Source organism: Coturnix japonica, unplaced genomic scaffold (genome assembly GCF_054131305.1).
Source record: "Coturnix japonica strain WE unplaced genomic scaffold, WE-NBRP24 Scf110, whole genome shotgun sequence".
Lineage (NCBI taxonomy): Eukaryota > Metazoa > Chordata > Aves > Galliformes > Phasianidae > Coturnix > Coturnix japonica.
In genome coordinates this window covers 216394-236567 of record NW_028189013.1, presented here as the reverse complement: position 1 = coordinate 236567, position 20174 = coordinate 216394, and the positions used below count along the sequence as shown (strand labels likewise).

General features: G+C 54.7%; 2 protein-coding genes across 2 annotated transcripts in view; both read right to left on the bottom strand.

The window, feature by feature from the left end:
• The window catches only part of LOC107307573 (IQ motif and SEC7 domain-containing protein 1-like), a gene marked incomplete at its 3' end in the record, with an annotated part of 36547 nt that extends 24776 nt beyond the window's left edge, over positions 1 to 11771 (bottom strand). Inside the window, exons 1-2 of the mRNA XM_085535189.1 lie at positions 11514 to 11771; positions 6146 to 7230 (exon numbers count right to left, since the gene is read on the bottom strand). Of these exons, the coding sequence (XP_085391315.1) occupies positions 6146 to 7230; positions 11514 to 11747 (1319 nt within the window). The remainder of the gene's footprint in view (positions 1 to 6145; positions 7231 to 11513) is intronic.
• Positions 11772 to 18870: 7099 nt separating this feature from the next.
• Positions 18871 to 20174, bottom strand: part of SMC1A (structural maintenance of chromosomes 1A) — a 92866-nt gene continuing 91562 nt past the window's right edge. Inside the window, exon 26 of the mRNA XM_085535175.1 lies at positions 18871 to 20120. The gene's annotated coding sequence lies outside the window, so the exon portion shown is untranslated. The remainder of the gene's footprint in view (positions 20121 to 20174) is intronic.

Here is a 20174-nt window from a genome sequence, read left to right as displayed (position 1 = left end):
GGATGGATGGGGGGGGGATAAATGGGGGGGGGGGTGGATGGGGGGGATTTGGGGGGGGGGGGATGGATAGGGGGGGCCAGGGGGGCTTGGGGTGTGGGGAGCAATGGAAGGGGGGGGAGAATAAATGGGGGGGGGCTTAGGGGGGGGTTGAGGGGGGTTGGGGGGGGGGTGGTTGGGGGGGGTGAGAAATGGGGGGGGGGGAGAATAAATGGGGGGGGAATAAATGGGGGGGGGAATAAATGGGGGGGGGAACATATGGGGGGGGTTGGGGGGGGATTGGGGGGGGGAGGATGGTTGGGGAGAGGGAATAAATGGGGGGGTCTGGGGGGGAATAAATGGGGGGGGAATAAATGGGGGGGTCTGGGGGGGAGAATAAATGGGGGGGGTCTGTGGGGGGCTATGGATGGGGGGGAGAGAATAAATGGGGGGAATGAGGGGGGATGGGGGGGATTTGGGGGGAATGGTTGGGGGGGCAGAGAAGGTGGATGGGGGGGATGGATGGGGGGAATAAATGGGGGGGGGTTGGGGGGGGTGGATGGGGGGGGGAATAAATGGGGGGGGGTTGGGGTGTGGATGGAGGGCAGATGGGGGGGATGGGGTGGAGATGTGGGGAGGTTGGGGGGGGGGATGGATGGGGGGGATTTAGGGGAGGGGGTATGGATGGGGGGGGCTTGGATGGGGATGGGGGGGGAGAATAAATTGGGGGGGTTTGGGGGGGGTTGGGAATGGATGGGGGGCAGATGGGGGGGGAAGAAGATGGTTGTGGGGGGGGGGTGGATCGGGTGGGAGACATGGGGGGGGTTTGGGTGGGGAGGATGGATGGGGGGGGGAGATGAGGGGGCAGGTTGGGGGTAGGGGGGGAGAATAAATGGGGGGGGATGGATGTGGGGGAGGGAATGGGGTGGGGGGGGTTATGGGGAGAATAAATGGGGGGGGGGATTGGTGGGGGGAATGGATGGGGGGGCAAATGGGGGGGGCTTGGGGGGGTGGATGGTGGGGAGATCGGGGGGATGGGGTGGGGGGGGATTGGGGGGGGTTATGGGGAGAATAAATGGGGGGTCTTGGGGGGTGAATGGATGGGGGGCAGATGTGGGGGGGGAGAAGATGGATGGGGGGGGGGATGGATGGGGTGGGGGGGTCAGATGGGGGGGTGGATGTGGGGGGGAGGTGGGGGGGCAGGATGGGGGTAGGGGGGGAGAATAAATGGGGGGGGGGATGGATGTGGGGGGGGGATTGGGGTGGGGGGGGTTATGGGGAGAATAAATGGGGGGGGGCTTGGAGGGGGGGGAATGGATGGGGGGCAGATGTGGGGGGGAGAAGATGGATGGGGGGGGATGGATGGGGTGGGGGGGTCAGATGGGGGGGCAAATGGGGGGGGGGCAGATGTGGGGGTTAAAGGGGGGGATGGGGTGGAGGGGGGCAGATGGGGGGGGTAATAAATGGGGGTGTTTAGGATGGATATGGGCGGGGGGAGTGTTTGGGATGGGAAATGGGGGGGGGGGGGCAGAGATGGAGGGGGGGGGGCAGGGATTTGGGGGGGGTCCAATACGATGTCTGGGGGGGGGGGGGGGGGGATGGCGGTCGTCATGGTAACAGAGGAATATGGGGGGGGGGGATGGAGGATGCTGCTGTTGCCATGGAAACAAGGGGTGGGGAGGGGGGGGATAAGGAGGGGGAGGGGCTAAAGAGGAGCCCACCCCCCCCCCCATATAAAACCCTATAAAAAACCCTATAAATAAACCCGGAGGAGGCGTTGCCATAGAAACCGCCCCCAAAGGCGTGAAAACATGGCTGGGATGGAGGGGGGGGATGGGAACATATGGATCCTATAATGGATCCTATAATGGATCCTATAATGGATCCTATAACGGATCCTATAATGGATCCTATATGGCAATGAGGGTTAGGGGGGTTCCTGGAGGTTCCTATGGGTTATTGGAGGCCCTATGGGGTCCCTATAGGCTCCTATGGGTCCATAGACATCCCTATAGGATCCTATGGGTCACTGGTGCCCCTATGGAGCCCCTATGGGTCCCTATAGGCCCCTATGGGTCCATATACATCCCTATAGGATCCTACGGGTCCCTATAGGCTCCTATGGGTCCACATACATCCCTATAGGCTCCTATGGGTCCATATACATCCCTATAGGATCCTATGGGTCCCTATAGGCTCCTATGGGTCCATAGACATCCCTATAGGATCCTATGGGTCCCTATAGGCTCCTATGGGTCCACATACAACCCTATAGGATCCTATGGGTCCGTAGACATCCCTATAGGATCCTATGGGTCACTGGAGCCCCTGTGGGTCCTTATAGGTTGCTATGGGTCACCAGAGCCTCTACGGGTCCCCTATGGGTCCATATAGGCCCCTATGGGTCCATATACATCCCTATAGGGTCCTATGGGTCACTGGTGCCCTTATGGAGACCCTATGGGGCCCCTATAGGCTCCTATGGGTCCATATACATCCCTATAGGATCCTATGGGTCACTGGTGCCCCTATGGAGCCCCTATGGGTCCCTATAGGCTCCTATGGGTCCATATACATCCCTATAGGGTCCTATGGGTCACTGGTGCCCTTATGGAGACCCTATGGGGCCCCTATAGGCTCCTATGGGTCCATATACATCCCTATAGGATCCTATGGGTCACTGGTGCCCCTATGGAGCCCCTATGGGTCCCTATAGGCTCCTATGGGTCCATATACATCCCTATAGGGTCCTATGGGTCACTGGTGCCCTTATGGAGACCCTATGGGGCCCCTATAGGCTCCTATGGGTCCATATACATCCCTATAGGATCCTATGGGTCACTGGTGCCCCTATGGGTCCCTATAGGCTCCTATGGGTCCATATACATCCCTATAGACTCCTATGGGTCCATATACATCCCTATAGGATCCTATGGGTCACTGGAGCCCCTGTGGGGCCCTATAGGCTCCTATGGGTCCATATACATCCCTATAGGATCCTATGGGTACCTATAGGCTCCTATGGGTCCACATACAACCCTATAGGATCCTATGGGTCCATAGACATCCCTATAGGATCCTATGGGTCACTGGAGCCCCTGTGGGTCCTTATAGGTTGCTATGGGTCACCAGAGCCTCTACAGGTCCCCTATGGGTCCCCATAGGCTCCTATGGGTCCATATACATTCCTATAGGGTCCTATGGGTCACTGGTGCCCTTATGGAGCCCCTATGGGTCCCTATAGGCTCCTATGGGTCCATATACATCCCTATAGACTCCTATGGGTCACTGGAGCCCCTGTGGGGCCCTATAGGCTCCTATGGGTCCATATACATCCCTATAGGATCCTATGGGTACCTATAGGCTCCTATGGGTCCATACACATCCCTATAGGATCCTATGGGTCCCTATAGGCTCCTATGGGTCCATATACATCCCTATAGGCTCCTATGGGTCCATATACATCCCTATAGGATCCTAGGGATATCGCGATATGGGGGGGTATGTCGTGATATAGGGGGGATATCGCGATATGGGGGGGTATGTCGTGATATAGGGGGGATATCGCGATATGGGGGGGTATGTCGTGATATAGGGGGGATATCGCGATATGGGGGGGTATGTCGTGATATAGGGGGGAATATCGCGATATGGGGGGGTATGTCGTGATATAGGGGGGATATCATGATATGAGGGGGGTATGTCGTGATATAGGGGGGATATCGTGATATGGGGGGGTATGTTGTGATATAGGGGGGATATCACGATATGGGGGGGTATGTCGTGATATAGGGGAGATATCGCGATATGGGGGGGTATGTTGTGATATAGGGGGGATATCACGATATGGGGGGGGTCACATGCGATACGAGGGCAGCGCTGTGACTATGGGGGGGGGAACTGTGATGTCGCGATATAGGGGGCATGTCGTGACATAGGGGGATATCGTGACCAGGGGATGAGGTGAGGGGTGTGGGGTATCCTATTAAAGTTTGGGGTATCGCGGTATAGAGTGGGGTGTTGTGATGTGGGGTGGGGGTCATGCTATGGGGGGGGGGGCCGCAATATGGGGGGGGGTATTGTGACAGTGGGAGGGATATCGCGATATAGGGTGGGATATTATGATGTAAAGGTATCGCGACATAGGAGATGTCATGATATAGGGTGGGGTATCGCAATGGAGGGGATATAATGACATAGGGAAGGATATCGTGACATAGGGAAGGAATATCGTGATACAAGGAAGGATATAATGACATAGGGAAGGATATCGTGACATAAGGAGGGATATCACGACATAGGGAAGGAATATCGTGATATAGGGAGGGATATCATGACATAGGGAAGGAATATCGTGATACAAGGAAGGATATCGCGACATAGGGAGGGGTATCGCGACATAGGGAAGGAATATCGTGATACAAGGAGGGATATAATGACATAGGGAAGGATATCGTGACATAGGGAAGGAATATCACGATATAAGGAAGGATATCGCGAAATAGGGAAGGAATATCATGATATAAAGAAGGATATTGCGATATAGGGAAGGATATCGTGACATAAGGAGGGATATCACGACATAGGGAAGGAATATTGTGATACAAGGAGGGATATCATGACATAGGGAAGGATATCGTGACATAGGGAAGGAATATCACGATATAAGGAAGGATACTGCGATATAGGGAAGGATATCGTGACACAAGGAGGGATATCACGACATAGGGAAGGAATATCGTGATACAAGGAGGGATATCATGACATAAGGAGGGATATCGCAACATAGGGAAGGAATATCGTGATACAAGGAGGGATATCATGACATAGGGAAGGATATCGTGACATAGGGAGGGATATCACGATATAAGGAAGAATATTGCGATATAGGGAATGATATCGTGACATTGGGAGGGATATCACGACATAGGGAGGGATATCGTGACATAGGGTAGGAATATTGTGATACAAGGAGGGATATCATGATATTGGGAAGGATATCGTGACATAGGGAAGGAATATCGTGATACAAGGAGGGATATCATGACATAGGGAAGGATATTGCGATATAGGGAAGGATATCGTGACATAAGGAGGGATATCATGACATAGGGAAGGAATATCGTGATACAAGGAAGGATATAATGACATAGGGAAGGATATCACGACATAGGGAAGGAATATCGTGACATAAGGAGGGATATCATGACATAGGGAAGGAATATCGTGATACAAGGAAGGATATCGCGACATAGGGAGGGGTATCGCGACATAGGGAAGGAATATCGTGATACAAGGAAGGATATCGCGACATAGGGAGGGGTATCGCGACATAGGGAAGGAATATCGTGATACAAGGAGGGATATAATGACATAGGGAAGGATATCGTGACATAGGGAAGGAATATCACGATATAAGGAAGGATATCGCGAAATCGGGAAGGATATCGCGACATAGGGAAGGAATATCACGATAAAAAGGAAGGATATCGCGACATAGGGAAGGAATATCATGATATAAGGAAGGATATTGCGATATAGGGAAGGAATATCGTGACATAAGGAGGGATATCACGACATAGGGAAGGAATATCGTGATACAAGGAGGGATATCATGACATAGGGAAGGATATCGTGACATAGGGAAGGAATATCACGATATAAGGAAGGATATTGCGATATAGGGAAGGATATCGTGACATAGGGAGGGATATCACGACATAGGGAGGGATATCGCGACATAGGGAAGGAATATTGTGATACAAGGAGGGATATCATGATATAGGGAAGGATATCGTGACATAGGGAAGGAATATCGTGATACAAGGAGGGATATCATGACATAGGGAAGGATATTGCGATATAGGGAAGGATATCGCGACATAAGGAGGGATATCATGACATAGGGAAAGAATATCGTGATACAAGGAAGGATATCGCGACATAGGGAAGGAATATCGTGATACAAGGAGGGATATCATGATATAGGGAAGGAATATCGTGACATAGGGAGGGATATCACGACATAGAGAGGGATATCATGACATAGGGAAGGAATATCGTGATACAAGGAAGGATATCATGACATAGGGAGGGATATCGCGACATAGGGAGAGATATCGTGACATAGGGAGGGATATCACGACATCAGGGCTGCGGGCGGCCTTACTTGCGCTGCAGGGTGGTGGCGGGGCTGGTGCTGGCGCTGGTGCTGTGCCCTCCTCCCCCAGGGCTGGAGCTGCGGCTCAGAACCCCCCAGTCTCGATCCCAATCCCGAGGGCCGGCGCCGCAGCGGTTCCGATCCGGACGTGATCCAAAAGGACCTTCCCGACCCCGGAAAGGAGCATCCCGGTCCGTGTGGGATGTGTACGGACCATCCCGGTCCATATGGGGTTGATAAGATGCCTCCTGGTCCAGATGGGGCTGATACGGAGCCTCCCGGTCCATATGGGGTTGATACGGCACCTCCCGGTCCATATGGGGCTGATAGGGCGCCTCGCGGTCCATATGGGTCTGATAGTGCCCGTCGCGGTCCATATGGGGCTGGAACTGGAGATCCCGCTCCAAGCAGCCGTGGAACGGCGCGTCCCGGTCCATATGGGGCTGATAGGGCGCCTCGCGGTCCATATGCGACTGATAGGGCACATCCCGGTCCATATGGGGCTGATACTGCCCATCCCGGTCCATATGGGGCTGATAGGGCACATCCCGGTCCATATGGGGCTGATAGGGCCCCTCACGTTCCATACGGGGTTGATACTGCCCGTCGCGGTCCATATGGGACTGATACTGTGCCTCCCTCTCTATATGGGGCTGGTACTGCCCATCCCGGTCCATATGGGGCTGGTACTGCCCATCCCGGTCCATATGGGGCTGGTACTGCCCGTCCCGGTCCATATGGGGCTGGTACTGCCCATCTATACGTCCCAGATATCCCCTCTCCTTCCGACGGCCTCCATACGCTCCTTCCCTTTCAGCCAGCGCTTCATATGGGGCCTCGCGGTCCATATAGGGCTTCTCCCGATCCATATAGGGCCTCTCCCGGTCCATATGTGCCCCGTACTGCCCGTCACGGTCCATATGCTCTACGTACTGCCCGTCGCGTTCCATACGTCCCCCATAGGGTCTGTCCCTCTCTAAATGAGCCTGGTATGACTCCCGGTCCGTATGGGATCCATATTGCCCTTCGGGGTCAGCGTAGGGACCTTCAGGCTCTACGTGGTTCTGGTATTGACCTTCGGGGTCAGCGTGGGTCTGGGGGGGGGGAAAGGGTGGGTCCTATGGGGTCTATATGGCCCCGGGACCCCCAGCCCCATCTATATGGACCTATAGATGTTCTATATGGCCCCAGGACCCCCCTATGGGGTCTATATGGCCCCAGGACCCCCAACCCCATCTATATGGACCTATAGATGTTCTGTATGGCCTTGGGACTCCCCTTATGGGGTTTATATGGCCCCGGGGCTCCCTACCCCATCTATATGGACCTATAGATGTTCTATATGGCCCCGGGACCCCCAACCCCATCTATACAGACCTATAGATGTTCTGTATGGCCCCGGGACCCCCCTATGGGGTCTATATGGCCCGGGGACCCCCAACCCCATCTATATGGACCTATAGATGTTCTATATGGCCCTGGGACTTCCCCCATGGCATCTATATGGCCCTGGGACCCCCCTATAGGGTCCATATGGAACATAACCCCTCCTTAGAACACCATATCCCCCCATATAACCCCCTATACCCCCCCCTTTTACCCCATAACCCCCCTATAGACCCCATATCCCCCCCCATTTAACCCCACAACCCCCCATAACTCCCTCATATAACCCCATATCCCCCCCCATATAACCCATATCCCCCCATATAACAACCCATATCCCCCCATATAACCCATATCCCCCCATATAACCCCATATATCCCCCCATTACTCCCCCATATCCCCCTATAACCCCCCCATAGAACCCATAACCCCCCATATAACCCCATAGATCCCATATACCCCCCCATATAACCCCATAGACCCTCCCATATCCTACCATATCCACCCATAACCCCTCCATAGCCCTCCATATAACCCCATAACCCCCCATATACCCCCATATCCCCCCAATATCCCCCCCATAGACCACATAACCCCCAATATCAACCCCATAGCCCCCCATAACCCGTCCCCTAACACCATAAACCCCCATAGAACCCCATATCCCCCCCATATCCCCCCTTATAGACCACATATAACCCCATATCCCCCCCCTATAGCCCCCATATAACCCCATACCCCCCCATATAACCCCATATTCCCCCCATATCTCCCCATATCACCCCCATATAACCCCATATTCCCCCCATATCTCCCCATATCACCCCCATATAACCCCATATCCCCCCCATATCCCCCATAGAACCCCATATCCCCCACATATAACCCCATATCCCCCACATAGAACCCTATAACCCCACCCTATAGACCCCATATCCCCCCCTACAGACCCCATATCCCCCCCATATAACCCCATACCTCCCCCCTATAGACCCCATACCCCCCCATATCCCCCATAGAACCCCATATAGACCCCATAACCCCCACCATATAACCCCCATATAACCCCATATCTCCCCCCTATAGACCCCATATCCCCCCCATATCCCCCTCATAACCCCATATCCCCCCTATAGACCCCCATATCCCTCCATATCCCCCCTATATCCCCCCATATCACCCCCATATAACCCCATATCCCCCACATAGAACCCCATAACCCCCATATAACCCCATATCCCCCCATATAACCCCATATCCCCCCCATATAACCCCATATCCCACCTATAGACCCCATAACACCCCCCATACCCCCCTATAGACCACATACCCCCCCATATCCCCCCCATATATCCCCATATCCCCCCCTATAGACCCCATATCCACCCCATATCCCCCCTTATAACCCCCAATAGACCCCATACCCCCCTATATCCCCCCCCATAGACCCCCCCATAGCCCTGCATAGCCCTCCATATCCCCCCCATATGACCCCATATCCCCCCCGTACCCCCCCATATAACCCCATACCCCCCCATATAACCCCATATCCCCCCATATGACCCCATACACGACCCTATAGACCCCATATAACCCCATATCCCCCCTATAGACCCCATATAACCCCATATCCCCCCCATATAACCCCATAACCCCCCATATCCCCCCCATAACCCCCCATATCCCCCATAGAACCCCATATTCCCCCCACATCCCCCCATATCCCCCCCCATAGACCCCATATCCCCCCCATATAACCCCATATTCCCCCCATAACCCCTCCCCTATCACCATAAACCCCCCCATTAGACCCCATACCCCCCATATAACCCCATACCCCCCCATATAACCCCATATCCCCCCCATTTCCCCCCAAAGACCCCATAACACCCCATAACCCTTCCTCTAACACCATAAACCCCCCATATAACCCCATATCCACCCCATATCCCCCCTATAGACCCCATAGACCCCATAACCCCCACCATAACCCCCCATATCCCCCCATATCCCCCCCTATAGACCCCATATCCCCCCATACACCCCCTATAGACCCCATATCCACCCCATATCCCCCCATATAACCCCATATCCCCCCCATATCCCCCCATATCCCCCCATATAACCCCATATGCCCCCATAGAACCCCATATCCCCCCTATAGACACCATATTACCCCATATCCCCCCCTATAGACCCCATAACCCCCCATACCCTCCATATAACCCCATATCCCCCCCATATCCCCCCCTTATCCCCCATAGAACCACATATCCCCCCCATCTAGACCCCATATCCCCCCATATCCCCCCCATGTCCCTCCCTATAGACCCCATAACCCCCCTATAGACCCCATAACCCCCCCATACCACCCATATCCCCCATATAACCCCATATCCCCCCCTTATAACCCCATATTTCCCCCCTATAGACCCCATATCCCCCCATATAACCCCATATCCCCCCCATATAACCCCATATTTCCCCCCTATAGACCCCATATCCCCCCATATAACCCCATATCCCCCCATATAACCCCATCCACGACCCTATAGACCCCCTATAGACCCCATAGACCCCATATCCCCCCCATATAACCCCAAATCCCCCCCATATAACCCCATATTTCCCCCCTATAGACCCCATATCCCCCCCATATAACCCCATATCCCCCCCTATAGACCCCATATCCCCCCATATAACCCCATATCCCCCCCATATAACCCCATATCCCCCCATATAACCCCATATCCCCCCCATATAACCCCATATCCCCCCATATAACCCCATATCCCCCCTATAAAACCCATATCCCCCCCATATAACCCCATATTTCCCCCCTATAGACCCCATATCCCCCCATATAACCCCATATCCCCCCCATATAACCCCATATTTCCCCCCTATAGACCCCATACCCCCCATATCCCCCCCATATAACCCCATACCCCTCCATATAACCCCCTATAGACCCCATATCCCCCCATATCCCCCCCATATAACCCCATATAACCCCATATCCCCCCCATATCCCCCCATATCCCCCCCATAGACCCCATATAACCCCATATCCCTCCCTATAAAACCCATATCCCCCCCATATAACCCCATATTTCCCCCCTATAGACCCCATATCCCCCCATATAACCCCATATCCCCCCCATATAACCCCATATTTCCCCCCTATAGACCCCATATCCCCCCATATAACCCCATATCCCCCCCATATAACCACATATCCCCCCCTATACACCCCATACCCCCCCATATCCCCCCATATAACCCCATATCCCCCCCATATAACCACATATCCCCCCCTATACACCCCATACCCCTCCATATCCCCCCATATAACCCCATATCCCCCCCATATAACCCCATATCCCCCCCTATACACCCCATACCCCCCCATATCCCCCCATATAACCCCATATCCCCCCATATAACCCCATATCCCCCCATATAACCCCATCCACGACCCTATAGACCCCCTATAGACCCCATAGACCCCATATCCCCCCCATATAACCCCATATTTCCCCCCTATACACCCCATACCCCCCATATAACCCCATATCCCCCCATATAACCCCATCCACGACCCTATAGACCCCCTATAGACCCCATAGACCCCATATCTCCCCCATATAACCCCATAGACCCCCTATAGACCCCATAACCCCCCCATACACCACCCTATATCCCCCTATAGACCCCATAGAACCCCATATCCCCCCCATATAACCCCATATCCCCCCATATAACCCCATACCCCCCCTATAGACCCCATAACCCCCCCATACACCACCCTATATCCCCCTATAGACCCCATAGAACCCCATATCCCCCCCATATAACCCCATATCCCCCCATATAACCCCATACCCCCCCTATAGACCCCATAACCCCCCATACACCACCCTATATCCCCCTATAGACCCCATATAAACCCCATAGACCCCATATAACCCCCATAGACCCCCTATATACCCTGTGCCCCCTCCGGAGGTGCCTGTTCTCCCTTTGCAGCCTTTGGAGCTGCCCTTCGAGCTGAGCGATGCGGCGTCTCTGTGCGTTCAATAAATGCCTTTGGGTGGCGATGATCCGGTTCAGTTCTAACAGGTATTCCACTGCACGGTCAGGGGGGGGGTCCGGAATTGGGGGGGGGGGGATTTGAGGAGGGGGTGGGGGGGGACCACCACCACCACCAGGGGAAGATTCCATTGTGGGGGAGGTATAGGGGGGATATGGGGTTATATGGGGGGGATATGGGGTCTATGGGGGGATATGGGGGGGATATGGGGGGGATATGGGGTCTATAGGGGGGGGTATAGGGGGATATGGGGGGGTATTGGGGGGTTATGGGGTTATATGGGGGGATCTGGGGGGATATGGGGTCTATAGGGGGATATGGGGTGGTATGGGGGGATATGGGGGGGATATGGGGTCTATGGGGGGGTATGAGGGGGATATGGGGGGGATATGGGGTCTATAGGGGGGGTATAGGGGGGATATGGGGTTATATGGGGGATATGGAGTTATATGGGGGGGATATGGGGGGCTATGGGGTATATAGGGGGATATGGGGGGGGGTATGGGGGGGATATAGGGTTATATGGGGGGGGTATGGGGGGATATGGGGTTATATGGGGTTATATGTGGTCTATAGGGGGGGATATGGGGTTATATGGGGGGATATGGGGGATATGGGGTATGGGGGGGGTATGGGGGGGTTATGGGGTCTATAGGGGGGGTATGGGGGGGATATGGGGTTATATAGGGTATATAGGGGGATATGGAGTATATAGGGGGATATGGGGGGGATATGGGGGGATATGGGGTTATATGGGGGAGGTATAGGGGGGATATGGGGTTATATGGGGTCTATGGGGGATATGGGGTATATAGGAGGGGGTATGGGGGGGGTATGGGGGGGTATGGGGTCTATAGGGTCTATAGGGGGATATGGGGGGGGTATGGGGGGAGTATGGTGTTATATGGGGGGGGATATGGGGTTATATGGGGGGGTATGGGGGGGAAATGGGGTTATATGGGGGGGTATGGGGTCTATGGGGGGGGTATGGGGTCTATGAGGGGGGTATGGGGGGATATGGGGTCTATGGGGCGATATGGGGGAGGATATGGGGGGTTATGGGGTCTATAGGGGGATATGGGGTCTATGGGGGGGGGGATATGGGGTTATATGGGGGGGTATGGGGTCTATAGGGTCTATAGGGGGATATGGGGGGGGTATGGGGTTATATGGGGGGGTATGGGGGGGTTATGTGGTTATATGGGGGGATATGGAGTTATATGGAGGGGTATGTGGGGGATATGGGGTCTATGGGAGGGGTTATGGGGGGGTATGGGGTCTATAGGGGGGATATGGTGTTATATGGGGGGGATATGGGGGAATATGGGTTCTATAGAGGGGATGTGGGGTTATATGGGGGGGTATGGGGTCTATGGGGGGATATGGGGGGATATGGTGGGGGGGATATGGCGGGGTTATGGGGTTATATGGGGGGTTATGGGGTCTATAGGGGGATATGGGGGGTATGGGGGGGTCTATGGGGGGTTATGGGGTCTATGGGGGTTATGGGGTCTATAGGGGGGGATATGGTGTTATATGGGGGAGGATATGGGAAGATATGGGGTCTATGGGGGGGGATATGGGGGGTTATGGGGGGTATGGGGGGGGTTATGGGGTCTATGAGGGGTTATGGGGTCTATGGGGGGTTATGGGGGGGATATGGGGTTATGGGGTGTTATGGGGTTATATGGGGGGGTTATGGGGGGGATATGGGGGGTTACAGGGTCTATGGGGTGTGTTATGGGGGAATTATGGGGTCTATGGGGGGTTATGGGGTTATATGGAGGGGTTATGGGGGGGATATGGGGGTTATGGGGGGAATGGGGGGCTCATGGGGATGTTATGGGATTGTAGGGGGGAAATAGGGGGGATATGGGGGGGGTTATGGGGGGAAAGGGGGGAACAGTGCAGATATGGGGGGGCTTATGGGTTATGGTGGGGAATGGGGGGGTTATGGGGGTGGTGATGGGGGGTTATGGGGGATTGGGGGGGTTATGGGGTCTATGGGGGGTTATGGGGGGATATGGGGGAATAGGGGGGGATATGGGGTGTGGGGGTGTTATGGGGGGGGGTTATAGGGGGGTATAATGGGGTGACAGGGGGGGGGTCCGGGTGTGGGGTATGGGGGTGAATGTGGGTTTATGGGGGGTTTATGGGGGGGTGTATGGGGAAATGTGGGGGTGGGGGGGGGGGTTATGGGGTGGCTATGGGGGGTTATGGGGGGGTAATGGGGGATAATAGGGGGTGATGGGGGTGTGGGGGTGATGGGGGTGGGGGGGGGGAATGAATGGGTTCGGGGGGGTTATGGGGGGGTTATGGGGGGGCTCTGGGGGGGTTCGGAGGAGGATGGAGGGGTTCGGAGGGAGATGGGGGGGGGGGGAGGGAGGAGCGATGAGGGGGGTGGGAGGGAACGGGGGCGTGAAAAGGGGGGGGACCTTAAGGGGGGTTCGGAGTTGGGGGGGGGGGGGTCTTAAGGGGGTTCGAAATGGGATGGGGGGGATTTAGGGGGGCCTGGGGGGGTATTAAGGGGGGTTATGAGTGGGGGGGGGGTCCTGGGGGGGGATTTGGGGGGTCCTGGGGGGGGTCTTAAGGGGGTTCTGGGGGGGATTTGGGGGGTCTTAGGGGGGTTATAAATGGGGTGGGGGGGTCTTAGGGGGGTCTTAGGGGGGTTTTAAATGGGGGGGGTCCTTGGGGGGGGGGTTCTGGGAGGGATGGGGGGGATTTAGGGGGTCTTTGGGGGGGGTCCTGGGGGGGTCTTAGGGGGGTCTTAAGGGGGTTATAAATGGGGGGGGGGGGTCTTAAGGGGGGTTGGAGTGGGTTGGGGGGGGTCTTAAGGGGGGTTCTGAATGGGATGGGGGGGATTTAGGGGGGGCTGGGGGGGGGGTCATAAGGGGGGTTATGAGTTGGGGGGGGGATTTAGGGGGGGATTTGGGGGTTATGGGGGGGATTTGGGGGGTCTTGGGGGGGTCTTAAGGGGGGTTCGGAGTGGGGGGGGGTCGTTGGGGGGGGTTCTTGGAGGGATGGGGGGGATTTAGGGGGTCCTGGGGGGGTCATAGGGGGGGGTTATGTGTTGGGGGGGGTCTTAAGGGGGGTTCTGGGAGGGATGGGAGAGATTTAGGGGGTCCTAGGGGGGTCTTAAGGGGGGTTATGAGTTGGGGGGGGGTCCTGGGGGGGGTTTAGGGGGGTTATAAATGGGGGGGGGGTGCCTTAGGGGGGTCTTAAGGGGGGTCTTAAGGGGGGTTAGGAGTTGGGGGGGGATTTAGGGGGTCTTATGGGGGGTTATGAGTTGGGGGGGGGGGTCCTGGGGGGGATTTGGGGGGTCTTAGTGGGGTCTTAGGGGGGGTTCGGAGTGTGGGGGGGGGTCTAAGGGGGGGATTTGGGGGGTCTTAGGGGGGTTATAAATGGGGTGGGGGGGTCTTAGGGGGGTCTTAAGGGGGGTTCGGAGTGGGATGGGGGGGATTTAGGGAGTCTTAAGGGGGGTTATGAGTTGAGGGGGGGGTCCTGGGGGGGTCTTAGGGGGGTTATGGGGTCTATGGGGTGGGATATGGGGGGGGTTATGGGGTCTATAGGGGGGTTATGGGGGGGTTATGGGGTCTATAGGGGGGTTATGGGGGGGTTATGGGGTCTATGGGGTGGGATATGGGGGGGGTTATGGGGTCTATAGGGGGGTTATGGGGGGGTTATGGGGTCTATGGGGGGGTTATGGGGTGGTTATGGGGACTATGGGGGGATATGGGGTCTATGGGGGGATATGGGGTCTATGGGGGGGTTATAGGGGGTCTATGGGGGGATATGGGGTCTATAGGGGGGTTATGGTGTCTATAGGAGGGTTATGGGGTCTATAGGGGGGTTATGGGGTTCTATGGGGGGGGGGTTATGGGGTCTATGGGGGAGTTATGGGGTCTATAGGGGGGTTATGAAGTCTATGGGGGGGGTTATGGGGGGTTATGGGGTCTATAGGGGCGTTATGGGGTCTATGGGGGGATATGGTGTCTATATGGGGGTTATGGGGTTCTATGGGGGGGTTATGGGGTCTATGGGGGGGTTATGGGGTCTATGGGGGGGTTATGGGGTCTATGGGGGGGTTATGGGGTCTATAGGGGGGATGGGGGGGGGCTCGATACGGTGATGGCGATGAAAGGGTTGATAAGGGGGATGGGGGGGGGGGGCGGGGTTGATAAGGGGGCGGAGATGATAAGGGGGGGGGGGGGGTGTTGATAAGGGGGGGGGGGGCGGTTCCTCGTTGTCTCCGTTGTTTCCTTGGTAACAAATAGGGGCGCAAATCAACTCGGCCGCTGATTGGATGGCGGACGCCGCACGGGGAGGGGTCCCCCCCCCCACCCCCCCCCCACACCCTATAGATTCTATAGGGTGGAAGGCCCCCCCCCCTCCCCCCATATATACATACACCCTTATGGAGCCGTACGGTTGATGGAGTTCCCATATAAGGGGGGGAGGATCCCATATGTTATCATTGTGGAGCCTATATGTGGCCCTATGGATGCTATATGTGGCCCTATAGAGCCTATATGTGCCCCTATAGATCCTATATGTGCCCCTATGGAGCCTATATGAGCCCCTATGGATCCTTTATATGTCCCTATGGAGCCTATATGTGCCCCTATGGACCCTATATGTTCCCCTATGGATCCTATATGTGGCCCTATAGATCCTATATGTGCCCCTATGGATCCTATATGTGCCCCTATGGATCCCATATGAACCCGTATGGACCCTATATGTGCCCCTATGGACCCTATATGTTCCCCTATGGATCCTTTATGTGCCCCTATGGAGCCTATATGTGCCCCTATGGATCCTATATGTGCCCCTATGGACCCTATATGTGCCCCTATAGATCCTCTATGTGCTCCTATGGAGCCTATATGCGCTCCTATGGACCCTATATGTTCCCCTATGGATCCTATATGTGGCCCTATAGATCCTATATGTGCCCCTATGGATCCTTTATGTGCCCCTATGGAGCCTATATGTGCCCCTATGGACCCTATATATGCCCCTATGGACCCTGTATGTGCCCCTATGGACCATATATATGCCCCTATGGACTCTATATGTGCCCCTATAGATCCTATATGTGCCCCAATGGACCCTATATGTGCCCCTATGGACCCTATATGTGCCCCTATAGATCCTATATGTGCCCCAATGGACCCTATATGTGCCCCTATGGACCCTATATGTGCCCCTATGGACTCTGTATGTGCCCCTATGGACTCTATATGTGCCCCTATAGATCCTTGATGTGCCCCTATGGACCCTATATGTACCTCTATAGATCCCATACGATCCCCTATAGACCCTATATGTGCCCCTATGGACTCTATACGTGCCCCTATGGATCCCATACATTACACATAGTGCCCCTATAGATCCCATACAGCCCCTACAGAGACACATAGGGTCCCTATAGGCCCCATACATTGCCCATAGGGCCCCTATAGGTCCCATACAGGCCCTATAAGGCCCCATAGGGTCCATCTGGATGCCATACATTACCCATAGGGCCCCTATAGATTCCATACAGGCCCTACAGTGACACATAGGGACCCCATAGGCCCCATACATTACGCATAGTGCCCCTATAGGTCCCATACAGCCCCTATAGGGCCCCATAGGGTCCCTATGGATGCCATACATTACCCATAGGGCCCCATAAATCCCACACAGCTCCTACAGAGACACATAGGGTCCCTATAGGCCCCATACATTTCCCATAGGGCCCCATAAATCCCATATAGCTCCTACAGAGACACATAGGGTCCCTATAGGCCCCATACATTACCCATAGGGCCACTATAGGTCCCATACAGGCCCTATAGGGCCCCATAGGGTCACTCTGGATGCCATACGTTACCCATAGGGCCCCAATAGATTCCATATAGGCTCTATAAGGCCCCATAGGGTCCCTATAGGCCCCATACATTACCCATAGGGCCACTATAGGTCCCATACAGGCCCTACAGAGACACATAGGGTCCCTATAGGCCCCATACATTTCCCATAGGGCCCCTATAGGTCCCATACAGCCCCTATAGGGCCCCATAGGGTCCCTATAGGCCCCATACTTTACCCATAGTGCCCCTATAGGTCCCATACAAGCCCTATAGGGCCCCATAGGCTCCCTATGGATGCCATACATTACCCATAGGGCCCCTATAAATCCCATACAGCCCCTACAGAGACACATAGGGTCCCTATAGGCCCCATACATTACCCATAGGGCCCCTATAGGTCCCATACAGGCCCTATAAGGCCCCATAGGGTCCCTCTGGATGCCATACATTACCCATAGGGCCCCATAAATCCCATACAGCTCCTACAGAGACACATAGGGTCCCTATAGGCCCCATACATTACCCATAGGGCCACTATAGGTCCCATACAGGCCCTATAGGGCCCCATAGGGTCGCTCTGGATGCCATACATTACCCATAGGGCCCCTATAGATTCCATATAGGCTCTATAAGGCCCCATAGGGTCCCTATAGGCCCCATACATTTCCCATAGGGCCCCTATAGATCCCATACAGCCCCTATAGGGCCCCATAGGGTCCCTATAGGCCCCATACATTACCCATAGGGCCCCTATAGGTCCCATACAGGCCCCATAAGGCCCCATAGGGTCCCTATAGGCCCCATACATTACCCATAGGGCTCCTATAGGTCCCATACAGGCCCTATAGGGCCCCATAGGGTCCCTATGGATGCCATACATTACCCATAGGGCCCCATAAATCCCATACAGCTCCTACAGAGACACATAGGGTCCCTATAGGCCCCATACATTTCCCATAGGGCCCCTATAAATCCCATACAGCCCCTACAGAGACACATAGGGTCCCTATAGGCCCCATTCATTACCCATAGGGCCCCTATAGGTCCCATACAGGCCCTATAAGGCCCCATTAGTGTCGCTCTGGATGCCATACATTACCCATAGGGCCCCTATAGATTCCATATAGGCTCTATAAGGCCCCATAGGGTCCCTATAGGCCCCATACATTACCCATAGGGCCACTATAGGTCCCATACAGCCCCTACAGAGACACATAGGGACCCCATAGGCCCCATACATTACCCATAGTGCCCCTATAGGTCCCATACAAGCCCTATAGGGCCCCATAGGCTCCCTATGGATGCTATACGTTACCCATAGGGCCCCATAAATCCCCTATACGTTAAGGGGGGGCCATATAGAATCCCATAGGGTCCCCATATAGAGAAGAACAGATTTGGGGTTGGGAAGAATTAAAATCCTTTATTGATCCAATGCAGAAATGACATAAAAAAGGGGGGGGGGACATATAGGATCGGGGGGGGTCATATAGGATTAGGGGGTCATATAGGATTAGGGGGTCATATAGGATTGGGAGGTTATATAGGATAAGGGGGGGGTCATATAGGATTGGGGGGGTATATAGGATAAGGGGGGGTCATATAGGATTGGGGGGGTCATATAAGATTGGGGGGGCATATAGGGATGGGGGGCTCATATAGGATGGGGGGTATATAGGGATTGGGGGGTATATAGGATTATGGGGGTCCTATAGGATTGGGGGGATCATATAGGGATGGGGTGTCATATAGGGGTGGGGGGGTATATAGGATAAGGGGGGGTTATATAGGGATAGGGGGGTATATAGGATTGGGGGGGTCATATAGGGATGGGGGGCTCATATAGGATGGGGGGTATATAGGGATTGGGGGGTCATATAGGATTGGGGGGGTCATATAGGATAGGGGGGGTCATATAGGATTGGGAGGTTATATAGGATAAGGGGGGGTTATATAGGGATGGGGGGTATATAGGATTGGGGGGCATATAGGATAAGGGGGGGTCATATAGGATGGGGGGGCTCATAGGGTGGGGGGGTATATAGGATTAGGGGGGGTTATATAGGGATAGGGGGGTATATAGGATTTGGGGGGGTCATATAGGGATGGGGGGGTCATATAGGATTAGGGGGATCATATAGGATTGGGGGGGCATATAGGATAAGGGGGGGTCATATAGGATTGGGAGGTTATATAGGATAAGGGGGGGTCATATAGGACTGGAGAGGTATAGGGTAGGGGGGTTTATAGGATGGGGGGGTATAGGATGGGGGGGCATATAGAATGGGGTTATATAGGATTGGGGGGGTCATATAGGATTGGGGTGGTCATATAGGATTTGGGTGGGGTCATATAGGATTTGGGGGGGTCATATAGGATTTGGGGGGTCATATAGGATTTGGGGGGGGTCATATAGGATTGGGGGGGTATATAGGATTTGGGGGGGTCATATAGGATTGGGGGGGTCATATAGGATTTGGGTGGGGTCATATAGGATTTGGGGAGGGGGCTCAGCTATAGGGTGAGGAGGGGGGGCCATAGAGAACCATGATTGTATTGTAAGGCAGTATAAGGGGGGGGGGGGGTGTCGTTTTGGGGTTGTTTTGGGGTCGTTATATAGTGATATAGGGGGGGTCGTTTTGGGGTCGTTTTTGGGGTCGTTTTTGGGGTCGTTTTTGGGGTCGTTTTGGGGTCGTTTTT